This window comes from Salvia splendens, chromosome 19 (genome assembly GCF_004379255.2).
Source record: "Salvia splendens isolate huo1 chromosome 19, SspV2, whole genome shotgun sequence".
Classification (NCBI taxonomy): Eukaryota; Viridiplantae; Streptophyta; class Magnoliopsida; order Lamiales; family Lamiaceae; genus Salvia; species Salvia splendens.
In genome coordinates this window covers 17571485-17587974 of record NC_056050.1, presented here as the reverse complement: position 1 = coordinate 17587974, position 16490 = coordinate 17571485, and the positions used below count along the sequence as shown (strand labels likewise).

General features: G+C 37.9%; 3 protein-coding genes across 3 annotated transcripts; 1 reads left to right on the top strand and 2 right to left on the bottom strand.

Moving 5' to 3' along the window:
• Nucleotides 1-586: 586 nt before the first annotated feature.
• Nucleotides 587-1747, bottom strand: LOC121779104 (protein FAR1-RELATED SEQUENCE 5-like). The gene has a single exon (XM_042176446.1). It carries the CDS (start codon nt 1745-1747, stop codon nt 587-589), a length of 1161 nt encoding a protein of 386 aa, XP_042032380.1.
• A 12144-nt stretch (nt 1748-13891) lies between these two features.
• Nucleotides 13892-14538, top strand: LOC121779400 (non-specific lipid transfer protein GPI-anchored 30-like). The gene has a single exon (XM_042176734.1). It carries the CDS (start codon nt 13991-13993, stop codon nt 14435-14437), a length of 447 nt encoding a protein of 148 aa, XP_042032668.1. The 5' UTR covers nt 13892-13990; the 3' UTR covers nt 14438-14538.
• A 1066-nt stretch (nt 14539-15604) lies between these two features.
• LOC121779103 (disease resistance RPP8-like protein 3) lies at nt 15605-16275 on the bottom strand. The gene is made up of 2 exons (XM_042176445.1): nt 16000-16275; nt 15605-15949 (listed from the first exon to the last, which is right to left on the bottom strand). Exons 1-2 carry the CDS (start codon nt 16273-16275, stop codon nt 15605-15607), a joined length of 621 nt encoding a protein of 206 aa, XP_042032379.1.
• Nucleotides 16276-16490: the final 215 nt, after the last annotated feature.

Genomic DNA, 16490 nt, shown 5'->3' with positions numbered 1-16490 from the left:
GTGATGTTTCTTTGATTTTTGGCTATAGTGATGTATTTGTTAACAACAGTGAAGTAAAAACATGGTTATAGTGATGTGTTCTAGGGTCAGAGTGATGTTTCTTTGAGTTTTTGCTAAAGTGATGTATTTTGTTAACATCAGTGAAGTAAAAACATGGCTATAGTGATGTATTTTGTTAACGAATACATATAAAAGTGAACTTATTGGCACTTGAGCTTAACACAAAAACAAAGTTTGCATTGAGATAAAATTCACTCAAAAGTGTAATAAAAATGAATCATTAGTGCTCTAAAAAGGCTACAAAGTGAACTATTTCTGTCCAAATCCTCACTGCCTCTGATTTGCCTTCTCATTAACCTTTTTTGTAGTTCCTAGAATCATGGTGTCCAATCTCATGACAGTTTCCACACTTTCAACCTGGTTTCATTGCTAATTTCATTGCCGACTCCTTCTTTGATTTCTTCCTACTTCCACTGCCCTTTGTACTAACAACATCAAGAGGATGAACTTCAATAAAGTTCGGAACTTGTGAGCCATAGAAGTTCTCAATCAATGCTCTCTTCTCTGTCGAAGGCTGAACAACACCTTATCCGAGAAGAAGCTTCTTACCTTCTTCAATAATTGAAGCAAATGCATTGATTTGATGAATATTCCCTTCAATACTTTGTGTTGTTTCAATGAATAATGCATACAAGTTTTTAAATGCAATCTTCTTCTCGTCCGCAGCAAGGTGTATTTCTTGATCATCACAAAAAACTCCATGTATTGGCTTCACAAACTGTGACTTCAACCATCTCCCTCCACGCAACTTCTCGGGTATCAACTTAACAAACTTATATTTCAACACACAAAATATATGACTGCACAATAGATCAAGTCTCTCAAACTTTTTGCATCTACAAAAATAGGTATCATCACCAATGGAGTAAGTCATTGTCCATGAGTTTGAATCATTGTCCTTTACGTTATATACTTCAATCTCTCTATTGGTAGACACTCCGAGAGTTGCACAAGACAAAAAGAAACATGCAAAAACTATCTCTTCTTGAATTGCATTATAACCACTACCACTATATATCGTTGAAGCATGTTTCTCAATTTCCAACTTTGTTTTCAGAATAGGCACTTTTGTTGAATCATAGTATTCAAGCTTTGCACTATTACTTGTTTGAGTCTTCAGAGTATGGTTATAGTTCATATAAAATTGTATAAGGTTAGATCGAGACTTTGAGTACCTTTTAAAGAAGCCATTCTGTGATTCAGACATAGAAGTTGTCTTTATCAACGAACTCATCGGAAATTCACGGAAAAAGGCTGGAACCCAAAACCTTCTGGATGCAAACATTGATGAAAACCAGTCATTATTGGCCAGCCCATATCTTTCCATTATAGCATGCCAAGTTTCTTCAAATGCATCAGGTTCTATCAACTCCGACCATACACATGCATTCAGTTCCTTCTTTAGTTCTTCACTACCAAGCATGTTCTTTGGCAATTTGTCAGCAACTTTATTCATAACGTACCACATACACCACCGGTGTCTTGTATTGACAAGGACCTCCTCAATAGCAACTTTCATTCCTAAGTCTTGGTCGGTTACAATGAGTTTGAGAGCCACACCCATACACTTTACAAATTGGTTAAATAACCATGAAAATGAGTTGGCAATTTCTTTGGACAAAAGGCCAGCAGCAAATGTCACAGGGCGACCATGATTATCCTTGCCCGTAAAAGGAGCAAATATCATACAGTACCTACATATTAAAATCACTCTAAGGCATGCAGAATATAGTTCACTATATGAACAATATACTTCAATAAAATGAAAAAAATTCACTATAAACATGCAGAAATATACTTCACTGTAATGCACAATATACATCACTGTAATGCATAATATACATCACTATATGCTCAATATACTCCATGTCAAGGCATGCTCAATACACTTCACTATAAGAATGTTGTAGTTCACTAATTGCTCAATATACTTCCCTAAAATGAAAAAAATACACTATAGGCATGCAGAAGTATACATCACTGTAATGCACAATATACATCACTGTAATGCACAATATACTTCACTGAAGTGAAAAATAGTAATTAGTGTGCACATACATATTTGTTGAGTATGTCGTATCAAAAGAAACAATATCACCATGCAAATGATAGTTTCTCTTGGCAGTAGGATCACACCAAAACAAACGTGTCAGTCTATCTTTTGATTTGACTTCATACTCATATGTAAATGCACCACAAAGTTCCTTCTTCATGTGCATCTCATTTAATAGCATTTGCGCATCAGCTCCTTCCACATATGCTCTAAGATCACGTCTATAGTTGCGCACTTCAAAACATTACACCCTACATAATCTAATCCACCAAGCACTTCCTTAAGTAAGCTAAAACTTAAAGTTGGACCAATGTTTGCATTAGCACAATCAAGGATGAATCTCCGATGGACTAAATCCAAATTGCGGTTCAATTTCATAAAACGCTTATGGCGTTCCTCAACCATCTCGTGATTATGTTCTTCAATGAAACTTTCTATAACATAACCAACACCCATAAAATACTTCCAAGACACTTTAGCATTACAATGGCACTTAATAGAAGAACGCTTGCGTTTCACCTCAGATTGTTCACTATTTCTTTGCTTTGTACCTTCTCGGCTACACACCACGTAAATCCAAGTAATGACATATTTTTCCTTTTTCGATCCCTTTTTACGGGTGTCAAACCCAACATATCGAGCATAATTGTTGTAGAAGTCCAATGCACGATCAAGGTTCATGCTTTGTCCAATTTTTAGTTTCAATTCATTGGGGCATTTTGTTGCGTAAACCACTGTAAGATGAATATACATCACTGTTAGCATATAATATTTCACTAAAATGAATAATATACTTCACTGTAAGCATATAATAGGTCACTATATGCTCTATATACTTCACTACACTGTGATGATAAAAATACATCACTCTAAGCATGATTTCACTTCACTGATGTTAACAAATTACGTCACTATAGCAAAAACTCAAAGAAACATCACTCTGACCCTGGATTACATCATTATAACCATGTTTTTACTTCACTGTTGTTAACAAAATACATCACTATAGCCAAAAATCAAAGAAACATCACTCTAACCCTAGATTACATCACTATAACTATTTTTTTACTTCACTGTTGTTAATAAAATACATCACTATAGCCAAAAATCAAAGAAACATCACTCTGACGATGGAACACATCACTATAGGCATGATTTCACTTCACTGATGTTAACAAATTACATCACTATAGCAAAAAATCAAGGAAACATCACTTAACCGTGGAACACATCACTATAACCATGTTTTTACTTCACTATTGTTAATAAAATACATCAATATACGCAAATATCACAGCCTCTTCAATTCACAAAACACACACGCTTCAATTAAAGCCTATATACATTACTTTAACATATAAATACATCACTCTAACGTATCTTCACATCATACACACTCTAATCATGATGAGAACAAACACACAAACTTCATCTTCGTCACTCTAATCATGATAGACTGTAATTGTTATAAAAGTGAAACGTATAATGATTACCTTTAAAAGTCTCAGCTTCCTCTCCCGACGATGATGATTCAGAATCGAAATAATCTTCGTCCGACCTCAGAATTGAACCCATTGATTTGAATCACGATGAACGGATTGAATTGAATATTGCCTTTATAAATTGAATGAAATCGTTTAGATTTGGAAGGAGATTTGCAAGGAAAGTGATCAGATTTGGAAGGAGATTTGGAAGGAAAAAATCTGGAAGGAAATTAGTCACGTATGATCGTGAACAAATGAATCGTGTATGAGCGTGATCAAATTTCATAATGTGATTTCCAAAATTACCCTTGGCCTATTTTACATTATTAAAATAAATAATATTTGTTGCATTTATTTGTGTGGCTGAGATTTGTTCTCTAGATATACACTTAAAATTAGTTATACATTAATCACTTCTATATATATATATATATCAATAGTATAAATAGGTACTATAATCTAATCTACTTAAGTATTTAATTATACTTACATTTGTTTACTTATACGTATACATATATCTATTAATAATAACTTACTACCTTGTCCAAATATATAATTAACTACATTTTCTTTTTCTTAATTAATTTAATATTACTCTCTTTTAAAATTCTTTTAATATATCCATTATGTAAGTGATAAAAAAACTGCAATAATGTAAAATGATGCATGTTTCGGGTTAAGGATGTCACAATTATGTTTTTGTTGACAAGAGAGTAAAAGAGGAGAAAAAGGTTTTATTCTTATTTCTCAATGATCTCAATTTATTGGGAATTCTATAATTTATAGATTTTCCACTGCTTGATTCGACTTTACGACTTGGGAAAGAATCAAAAAGAAAACCCAAGAAGATTTGACTCTATCTATTCTAGTAAACAAAAATATTCTGAAAGGAAATAACCCAAAAAAATGATCTACTCCATTTGTCCCTGAAATATTGTCCAAGTTTGACTCGGCACGAATTTTAAGAAAAGTGAGTTGAAAAAGTTAGTGGAATAAGGGTCTCATATTTATATATTAGTTTTATAGTAAAATATGAGTGTAAAGATTTAGTGGAAAGTGGAGTTCATTTACCAAAAATAGAAAAAAGCAAAGTGGACAACTTTTCACGGGTGTACCAAAATGGCAAAAACTAGACAATATTTGACGAACGGAGGGAGTATCAAATCTAACTAATAGGTAGTGAAATCTACATATTTGGCTGGCCGATTCCTCTTCCTTTTTGGACGTCCTTCCTTTCGTTGCACATCCAGTTCCGGTTCGTGATTGGTTCTATCATCCTCCTTGTCAGACTCATGCGAACTATTGATATCTGTCGGCTTTGTGTTAGCGTCGATGTCGGGGTCCCTGTCAGAGTATCCATAGTGGTCGCCCTAGTGTCCGCCCTAGTTGGCGGACTAGTGGTTGCCACATCAGCATTTTTTAGTCCGACCCTTTTTTCTACAGTGGCAATGAACTCGATAACCAGACCGTTATCATTGCATTGCTCGATGAAGAGACTCAAGTGTTCAGCACGTTGATGTCGTTGTTTGACCCGGCCACGCCTAAGTGAGCATGCCAGATCCAAAGACGGTGGTCAACAATGGCTTCAAGGATAATAGTCGGGTGGGTACCCTTATACCCACTGGTGAATTGGCCTCTCCACGCTATCGGACAATTCTTCCACTCCCAGTGCATACAATCTATGCTCCCTAGCATCTAGGAAAGTCATGCACCCTCTCTCGTGTATCTACATCAGGAACTGGCAATCAGTGGCATTCGGCTTGCGCAAATAGTTGGCACCAAAGGCGTCAACGACGCCCTCACAAAATTTTTCAAGACACTCCCGCCTAGTTGCATCTCCGACGTGAATACTAGTCGAACATGTCTGCCGTGGTGCCGTAAGCCAACTGGCGAAGTGCAACTGTGCACTTCGTAAGCGGACATAGACCGATTCTATGGGCCGCATCTTCCCGATGTTGGACGTAGTTGTCGCGCGCCTCCATCGCCTGAACAATGCGGAGAAACAGTTCTCGCCGCATCCTAAACCGCCGGTGAAAAACCGTTAGTCCCCACCGTGGTTCATCGGCGAAGTAGTCTTCGAACAAATGTTGATGAGCTAGGCAATGCTCTCAGCGGACAGATGTCCGGTGGCAGATGGGCCTCGAGACCTGCTCTTCGGCCTACTCTTGTATTACACGAATACCTGCGAGAATCTGGTCCGCTAAAGCAAACATTATGCGTTCCATAGCCCGATTTGGATCCTCACCGGGAAACATTTTGGAAGAGTGAGTGTAAGAGAGATGTTTGATTGAGATGTTGTGTGAGAGTTGTGCGAGAAATGAGTGAAAATGATGTGTATTTATAGATAGAAAATAAAAAAAAAATGAAAAACGAGTCGCTCGTCCTCATCTGACATCGTCCGTGTCCCTGCAATGGACGGACGACGCGTCGGGCGACCAACCCAGACAACTGAACTTCGGTCGTCCCACTCGTCCGGACGATCGTCCGTCCGCCTGCAATGGGCCGACGATCGCAGAAGAGGACGAAAATCACGGATCGGGCGGACGATCTTCAAATCACTGTGGATGCTCTCAAATACTATATAACTAGTTTATGGAGTTTCCTTTTCGACTTACATGAATTATTATGTGGTAATCCTGAAGTCAGAAGCAATGCATTCATCATCTCTTTTAGAGTTCGATTTTTGCGTTCTGCAACCCCATTAGATTGGATGAATAAGGAGCAGTTGTTTGATGAATTATGCCACTTGCATTGCATAGTTCTTCAAACGGGCTACATATTTGTTTCCTCTATCACTTCAAATCATTTTGATTTTACAACCAAGTTGATTCTCAACTTCGTTCTTATAATTCTTGAACACTTCTATTGCTTCATCTTTGCTTTTCAAAAGATAGATGTACCAATATCTCGTGCAATCATCTATAAAGGTGATAAAGTACTTTTTACCGCCTCTTGTTTGCACAAATTTGAAGTCACATACATCGGTGTGAATTAATCAAGGGGTTTGGTGTTTCTTTCAACTGAATGAAACGGTAATTTAGCCATTTTGGCTTCAAAACAAATCTCACATTTATCTTTACTATAAACTTCACTTGCCTTTAGTAAATCAAGATTTACTAATCTTTTAATGGCGTTTATATTTACATGTCCCAATCTACAATGTCACAAGTTTGAATACTCAGTCAAGTAAGAGGAAGTAAATGCATTGTTATTGATAGCCAAAGGCTTTGGAACATGGCGAGTAGCCACACTAAGCTTAAAAAGTCCATCGGTTACATAACCTTTTTCGAGGGACTTTCTAAACTTATACAATACGAACCTATCGGATTCAAATACAAGTTTAAAACCCTTATTAACTAGTATAGATCCAGAGACTAGGTTCTTTCGGATGTCGGGTACATGCAGCACATCCTTCAAGGTCATACAGACTCAAGATGTCATTTTGAGGATCACAACTCTAGTTCCTTTCACTTCGGATGATGGTTGATTACCCATGCTGATCTTCCTCCCATCAAAAGGAATGTAAGTTGAAAACTTACTCCTATAGGCACAAACATGAGCAATTGCTCCAGTGTCGATGTACCAGCTTCCCTTGTTTTCAATCAAGTTGGTGTAACACCCCTTAACCGGTAGGTAAACCCACCGAATAAGTGATGTCACGTTTCAGTATCGAAAACCCGTGCTGAAATTTTCCTTTTTTTTCTTTTTAGCTTAAAAGCACAATTAAAAACTTAACATTTATCCAACGGAAGATTAAAGATTAAACTATTACACAACATGCCACGACTACTAAACCAAGTTGACCACCAGTGACTCACCAAAAATGCAAAGCTGCGCAACACCACTGACATAAGATCAACTCCAACCTGCAGGGGGGGAAAAGAGGGGGAGTGAGCTCGAAAGCCCAGTAGCAATATCCAAACTACAGAATCCGACCCTCTCAACTAAGACAGTAGTAACTAAATTATTTCCTTTTTAATCTTTTGCTGGTTTTCATTTTAATTTCACAAATTTCCAAAAATTACTTACAATATCACTATATCAAACTTATATGTATTTTTATCATACAACCTTTTCATATATTCTTACTTATGTCTCTTCAGATATTTCACATATCGTCATATATTATTTCGTATCACATTTTTCTCCTTTTATCATTTATTTTCATATACTATTTTTCCGTGTTAATTACCCCGAGCGGGGACCGATCAATATAATATATCATTTCTTCCGCGTGAGGTCCGATCAACAATCATATCATATATCATATTTCACAAATCACATATCACATATCACAGATCCTTATTCCCACGTCATCAGATATTATTTTATCCATCACATATTATTATTCACAAGTCATCAGATATTATTTTATCTTGTCTTATAAATATCACAGATCACAAATTACAGATCCTTCATTCAGAAGTCGTCAGATATTATTTTATCTTATCTTATTAAATATCATAGATCACATATTACAGATTCTTTATTCAGAAGTCATCAGATATTATTTCATCTTATCTTATTATATTATCACATATAACAGAACTTTATTCACCAGTCATCAGATATTATTTTATACGTAACAGATTACATATTCTTATTCAGAAGTCATCAGATATTATTTTATATTATCTTATCATATAACCCCTATATCTGCTTGGTTTCAGGTAGGGTACACGGACCAGATCAGAAACAGAATCAGATGCAGACACGGATTTTGTCCTCGAGAGGACTCCGCACAAACCACCCATAGGGTGCATATCAGATAATCAGACCACCCATGAGGGTGCAGACAGATAATTCAGACCACCCATTAGGGTGCAGACAGATAATCAGACCACCCATGAGGGTGCAGATCAGATAGGGGCCCATCAGATAACAGACGATCCTCGCTTCGGTTATCCAGAAGACGAGTGATCACATATAATGCAGCGCTGCTGTCCTATGGCATGCCAATTGTACCCAACACGTTTGACCAAGCAAACGGGACGTTTTATTTCATATTCTTATTTCAAATCTCTTTTCTCTCACATTTATTCCATTTCCAAAAATCACTTCAGATAATCGTTCTTATCGAATTCACAGACATTCTAAACTTTTAGTATATGCTTTTATAACCTTTATATAATATTCTCTTGTTTCATTTTATTCAGGCTCTACTTATCAGATAACTTCTTTTTCATATACATTCAAATATCTTTTCATAATCTATTCAGACATATTTCACATCATTCAGATCTTCATAATTTATTACATTTCATTGCATATCATATCCAATGTCTTTTATTCATATTCGTACCATTTTTCCGCATATCATTCATATCAAAATGAATTAGTATCATAATAATCCACATATTAAATCATAAAAATATTTAAGCACATTATTTAATTAACATCTCACATATAATCACATTATAGCACACATCATCTCAGCCAAAGGAATCAAAAACCATAGAGAGGATACGCTACCTCACAGGCTTATGAATATAAATAAGCCTATTTCACCTTCCTACCCTTCGCTATCTTCTAGGTCCATTCCTTTTGTGTTCAAAACACGCTATAGGCTCCTTCGCCTTTATGCATAATATAAATAGCATAGCAATCAATAACTCATATTTACCCATGATCATGTTTTCATCATTAAATCATCTAAATAAATTAATTTGCTATATTAACTTAATATCTTCTTATTCTTTAACATTCTAATATAACAACTGCATTGGACTGATTCGTCATAAAACTTCTATATTCATACGGAAGGATTTAGAGACTTACCCTAATATTTGTAAATACCCAATGAAGTCTGGTTTATAATCCAATAAAATTCATTCAAAGATTCCTAATAGTTTAAGAGATATTCTCGTTTTCCCACAGACTACCAAAAATCAGACCATTTCCGGCAGCAGTTTCTAAACAATTTTTATACATGATATTTGTACTCTTTAATTCGTCATAAAATTTAGAGAACAACTACACACCTTATAGTTAATTTAAAAATTATGCAATCAAGTTTTCATCGACCTTAAATGCCGTGAATATTTCGGATAACACATACCAATATATGACAAAGTACCAGAATTTTGACAGTTCGTAGCTGTGTTATTATAACAATTTATACACATAGTAAAAGAACTCCTAAATTCTCCATACAAATCAGGGATCCTCTAGACTCATCATAGTTATTATAGAAATTGTTAAACCAAAGTTTCCACTATTCTACTCATGCCAAACAATTCGGAACATGTCACTGAAAAACAGGGGATTAAACCTTGATGATCCAATTCTATTTCAATTCATGTTTAATCATAAATTTCATCTAACTTGAGCATCTAGCTACTAAAACCACAAACCCTAAGGTGTATTTTCAATCTCAACATCAAGTTCATACCATGGCAATTTAACTTTGAAATTATCCATCAAAACGTGGCATACGTCGTCTATACGCTACGTATTCGACAATTAATCGAACATAAAACCATTTATGCACCAACACCTATGGAGCTCGAAATTTTCAGATTTCCAACCTTAATATATATATTGAATTTCATGCTATAAAAATAGTATAGGAAGAAAGACCTTACTTGATTTCTTAACGTTCACGCGATTACATGTTCTATTCGCCGATAAACTTAAGAAAATGTGAGAGGAAATAGCCATGGTGATTTGAGAGAGGTGGCTGCCGATTTATTTGTAGAGGAGAAGAATGAGGAAGAAAGATGATATCTCATGTTTTTAGTCTCCCAACATTAGTATTTTTCCATGGCTAAAAATGGAGACATTTGGCAACATTTAGTTAAACTACTTGTAAAACCTTGTCTCTAGACTTCTCTCTAATATTTAAAATAAAATTTGCAGCCATTTCATTCCTAGTTGATGAGTAAAAATCGGCACTTTCCAAATAAAGAGAAAGAATTGATTTAATTAATGTAAAAAGACTGAAATGCCCTTCTATCGAATTCTCTATATGAACATCGATTAAATTTTAATTTCTTGCACAATATTACTTATATTATACTTCTTTTGATCTCTAGATTCCATATAAATTATTTCCAATGGAAATTCCTAATATTTCTCGGCAAATTCGCCGAAAAACTCTAATCGGTGACTTTTCTAAAAAACGTACTAAAATTCATTAAAACTCAATTCTTTGCTCACATATCTTTTCTAACACTTATTTAAGACTTGTATTTCAGTATTCCATGATTTGTCGAATTATCATAATTTATTTTGTTATTTATTTCGAATTATTCGCCGAAAACCCTAATTTCGACGATTTACAGCACGGGAAATTCACTTTTCCGTCTAAGGTGGGTTTTGGGGCATTACAGTTGGCCTCTTCAGTGATCACGGCAATGAGGTCATTCTCGTCCCAATCTTTGAATTCCTTCTCGACGATGTGGGCAGCAGGCTTCTTGTTCTTGCTTCGGCAATCCTTGGCATAGTGCCCAGGTTTGCCACATTTGTAGCAGTCGCCTTTCACATGTTGCTTTGCCTTGCCTTTGTCCTTTGACGTTGGACAATTTGGGTGAGGACGTTTGTTGGAGGGACCGTCTCGCTCCAACAAGTTGGCCTTGGCTTCAAATGGGCCATTGCCTTTAGCCTTTTGGTCGTTTTTGCGCACGTCAGATTCAATTTGCAACTTCACGATCATTTCTTCAAGGGTCATCTCCTTTCGCTTGTGCTTAAGGTAGCTTTTGAAGTCCTTCCAACTAGGTGGAAGCATCTTAATTATCGTGCCACAAGTAAAATTTTTTGGCAAGATCATCCCTTCGGCGGTGAGTTCGTGGATGATTATTTGGAACTCTTGTACTTGGTCTATCACTGGTCTTGAATCGACCATTTTGTAGTCCTAAGTACTTAGCTATTACAAATTTCTTAGTACCGACATCATTACTATGGTACTTTTTCTCTAGGTTTTCTCACATTTGTTTAGATGTGGTTACATTAGAGTATACATTGTAGAGGCTATCATCTAATGCACTTAAAATGAAATGTTTACATAGATAATCCCCTATGTGCCATGCGTCGTAGTCGGAGATGACCTCCAATCTTGTCTCTTGATCGCTTGGCGTGGGTGGCTCGTCTTCCTTGAGATAGTGCACGACCCCCAATGTTGTCAAGTAGAACAGCATTTTCTGTTGCCACCTCTTGAAGTCGGATCCTCCAAACTTGGAGGGCTTCTCGGCGGGAGGCATCATCCTCGGCATCAAAGGCACCGAGCTTGGTCCTGGATATGAACCATTCATGTTGACTCCAGTTGAGCCTCCCAAATTTGTGTTGAGCTTATTGCCCCCCACATATGTGTTGACCATAGATGGCCCCACATTCGTGTTGATCCCAAGAGATCCAACACCAGTATTGAGTCCGGAGGCACCAGCACTCGATCCATTAAATGATCCAAAGGAACCACTACAAGTAGAACCCATTGACCCACCAAAGGTGGATCTAGTGGACGCCCCAAAGGGGTTGTCCCATACCCAAGAGGTAGTTGATGCAGGAATGGGAGTGCCTGGACCCATCAAGGTTGATGAGAGAGCGACTGCAGTGGAGGCGGCGGTGGCCGGAGTAGTGGAGGCAGAGGTGTTGGCGTTGGTCGACATCTCCAAGCTAAGGATTAGGTTTCGATAGTTTTAAGTTCAGTTAAGGTTCGATCCTTCAACGGCAAGTATATCTCGTCTTGCGATTGTTGCGAATATTATTAGAATTACAAGAGATAAACAAAAAAAACCGGGCATAATACAACCCAAGAAGGAAGAACTGAAACTGAAAATACAATGAAAACGAAACTGGAAATCAAACTTAGCCGAGTCGAGGAAAGTCCTCTTTCCGCAAGACGAGATACGTCCTGGTAGTGCTCTCGGTTATGGCGTGTCGTCTCCAAAGATAAAACGACAACGTCTCTGGTGAAGCAGCACCGCTATCAGCAGAGCTCCGGCGAACTGGAAGAGGAGAGGGCAGAGCTCCGGGAAGAATGACTATGCAGAGAGAGTATGATGCTTGTGTGTAAGTGTATGGATGCAAGAAATGACTAGCCTATTTATAGGCCCAGTCCACTGCAGGGGCCATCTCAGCCTTGATGGCTGTCATCATGGCGTGGCTGTAACGGCTGGCCGTTACGAATTTGAAAGCTGGAGTGGTCGACGTTGAATCTAAACGCTGTACACGCCCAGTTCATCCGTCGCATGTGGACTTCATTACATGGCAGTCTCGTAGACTTTGACTGCGTCATAGTTGACGATGTGTCATGCCACTGGTCTCGCTGACTAAGCGTTGGTCCAAAACATTTAAGTTTGGGTCTAGGGACAAGCCCAAACAGGCGCGGCTCGGCTCGACGCACGTGTGCGCGGTTGTGGGCTCTTCAACCCATCTTAGTCCACTATAATTATTAAGTGTAGTAGGGTCACTTAATAAATACACATTAAAAGATGAGTCTCATCTCCTATGTGGGATAATTAACACTAGTTAATTACTCACTAAGCTTTAATCTTATAGGTTTATTAAAAGCTATAATGAGACCAACTTTAATCCACTTTTTCTCACTCACCGGGAATCGGATTTGAGAAAGTGAATATACTACGGTCATCTACGCGGAACGTTGATTGACGCTATATCATTTAATTTCCCAAAATTAAATGTCTCGTCACATTTATTATTGGTCAAATTTCGTTGACCGAGCATCTTAAATTCAAGATTCCAATAATAATCTTTTTATTCATGTGCTGACTTTGCAGCAAGGTTTACTCGTTCTCCGTCTCACCTCCAACCCGATTATCCCGAAAACGAGTGCTTACATTTTGTCTCCCTCCTTTCCTGAGATGGACACCAGTCGGAGAAGGTTTTTCTTGTGAAGTGCTCTGGGGTGCAATTTTTGTAGCAACCTTAATTTTAGATGTGATTTTCTTGAGAATTTGTGCCTTCTTTCTGTGTTTTTTTTTTGGCTCCAAATTTTCTTGCATTATGCAACTCGATGTACCTTTTGATGGAAGTGTATAAGAATTAGCAAAAGATTTGCTCAATGAAAACAAAATCATTTTCTGTCCAACAGTGACATAAGAACAAAATTACAAATATAGAAAGTTGTATAAACTTGACCTTTCTCTGATTTTTATACTATCAATTATTACGTTATTATTATATTGAAATCAAACCAGCCTCCATTCCAACCTATTATAAGTAGTTGAACATATTTATCTATAAAACCACAACCGTATTTCTTGTAGTATTAAAACATTTCAAAGTCACAAACATATAAAAATTTCTAGTTGGATCACCAAACCCCCACCTATTAATTCTACCTCAAATACTTATATATATATATATATATGCACATGAATTAGCCAAGCATATTCACCAAATCTCTTAGATCATACAAAGTGTAGGCACAAGGAACATGGATCATCAAATTAGAGCCATGCAATATGCAATCAAGATTGCAATCATCTTTTCTCTCTTCATCTCCCAAAATCTTGCACAGGTGCAACAACAACAATGCATGAACGAGCTTCAGCCGTGCCTAAACTATCTCAACGAAAAATCCCGGCCACCGGAAAGTTGCTGCCAGAATCTCGATTATGTTATTAAGTCAATGCCCGAGTGCCTGTGCTCTTTGATAAGCGTCCAGGGTGCCAATCAAGCTGAGCAGGCGGGCATCAACGTCACTGAGGCACAGACGCTGCCGGGAAGATGCGGGCAACGTATTAACCCGTTAGGGTGCGTGACGGGCACGCCCGATACGAGATCTAGGAATACGATTCAAAGTTCTAGCAGCTTGAAATTAATGTCTTGGAGTTTGGCTGTGTTTGTTGCTGCAATATTTGTAATTTTACTGGAGTCGTAGTAGTATATGATTGTGGTGTTGAAGTCTTGTATGTGCGGAAGATTAAATTTCTGTTATGAGTGTAGTGTATCATGTTTGAATTCATTCTTTTAACAAATAATAATTTCTGTTGTGTGATGTTATGGGTTGCTATACTAAATTATTTGATCTCATGATGCGTGGTTAGAAGAAAAAACTGAATCATGAGATTGAATGTCCGGGAAACAAAGTTACAATTAAAATCCAAATTATAAAGTATATACACCTACCTTACCAGTTGGTGTAATTAATGTATTCGTGTATGATACATGTGACGGTTTTAAGGATGTATACATGAAAGAGCTTGAATATCTGATCAGGGATCAAACGCAACATAGATCGAACTTTTAGCACGTCTAGAATCCTGAGCAAGCTCAGGCTTCCGATAGACGCGAGTTTAGTGTGTTGGAAGCACAAGACACTACGGATGGTCGAGGCAAACGAGTGGACACCCGAACCAGAGATGCTGATCCTGCGGTGACCCCTGCCCGTGATGTGCACGAAAAACTTGTGTTGGTGTGCTAGCGTGATGCACATTTCGTGTACCATATCATGAAGGCTGCAACTTTTGATTCTTCCATTGGACTTCCTCTTGGTGACTACGACGAGGCTCCTGTCAACAAGATCCTCCAGATACTGCTCTGCAGCGTCTTCCAATTCAACAAAGCCTTCAGCTACCCATAGCCTGATCAAGTCTGTGATTTGATCTCGTGATCTTCAGGAAAGCCTGACATGTATAAGAAACAAGGCTTCAAATGAAGAGGCAGATGGTTGTAGCTCAAGGATAGGATCTTTTCTATCCGGCCATGGCCATCTCCAGTGGCAATAGATGATTTTACATTCCTTGCAATTTTGTCCCACACAGCCCGAGTCCTGCTCACCGTGGATAGGAGCCCTGCAACCACCACTACTGCAAGAGGCAGTCCTCCGCAGCTTCTTGCAATCTCCTTTCCAGCACTCTCCAGCTCGGCGGGGATGTGATGTTGGTGCGCGGAGAGTAGGCTCCAGCTCTGATCAGCATCCATCAATTTCATCTCGTGGAAAGGGGCAGAGGCATCCACATTTGCTAGCCTTGTCGTTAACATGATCCGACTTCCATTCTCGTTGTCGGGAAACAGAATTTTTTGCATAATCCAACACCTCTATGCTTCATATATCATCCATTACAATGAGAAACCTCCTTCCTACTAGGATTTTGTGCACTTTTAGTGCCATTTCAGTATTGCTCATTTCAGGAATTTCCAACAGAGACTCGTTTCCCTCTTCGGATCTATCTCTTGTGGATTCTTTCCTCCATTCCGCGTCAAATTCTCTCATCGAATCCAGCAGATCTGAAAGAATTTCTCTCTCGCTATGATCTTGTGATACTGTCACCCAAGCACGAATTTGAAAATGCTCTCTGATTAATGGATCGTCGTAGACAGTTCCAGCGAGAGTCGTTTCCCAATACCTCCCATGCCAAATATTGGGAGGGTTTGGAGGTGTGGCGAATGGCTACAAAGGCGTGTTTTTATTCCTAACAAATCCTCATTCAATTCTACTACCATTTTCAATTTTCCAGTATCTGCAACTAGTGATGATGATGATGATGATGATGAAGATGAACTAGCCTCAACGGAATCATGAATTTGTGCATCTTCGAATTTGATGCTATTTTTCATCTCTGCCGCCTCTTCGGCGATTGAATCCATTAGAGTTCTTACTTTACGCAACTTGATTTCAAACTTGAGACTACTTAGTTGTGCAATCCAGTGCGTGTACCTGAAATTGTGACGAAGTTGTTCCGTCAGAAGCATTTCGATGATATCTTCGGCTTCCATTGCTGCATTCTCGATTCCAGATTCTGGGATTCGGCGGGAAAATCGTGGAGAAGAGATAGGAATGAAAAAAGTGTTTATGTAGTGATACAATCTGTTTTGTTTGGTGGGGAGAAATGGAATATCTGCCGCCGGGAAGGAGGATTTGAGTTATGGTTTTATCAAGGGAAACAAGAGAAGAATAAGCCATTATGGTAATGAGATGCAGAATAACTAGC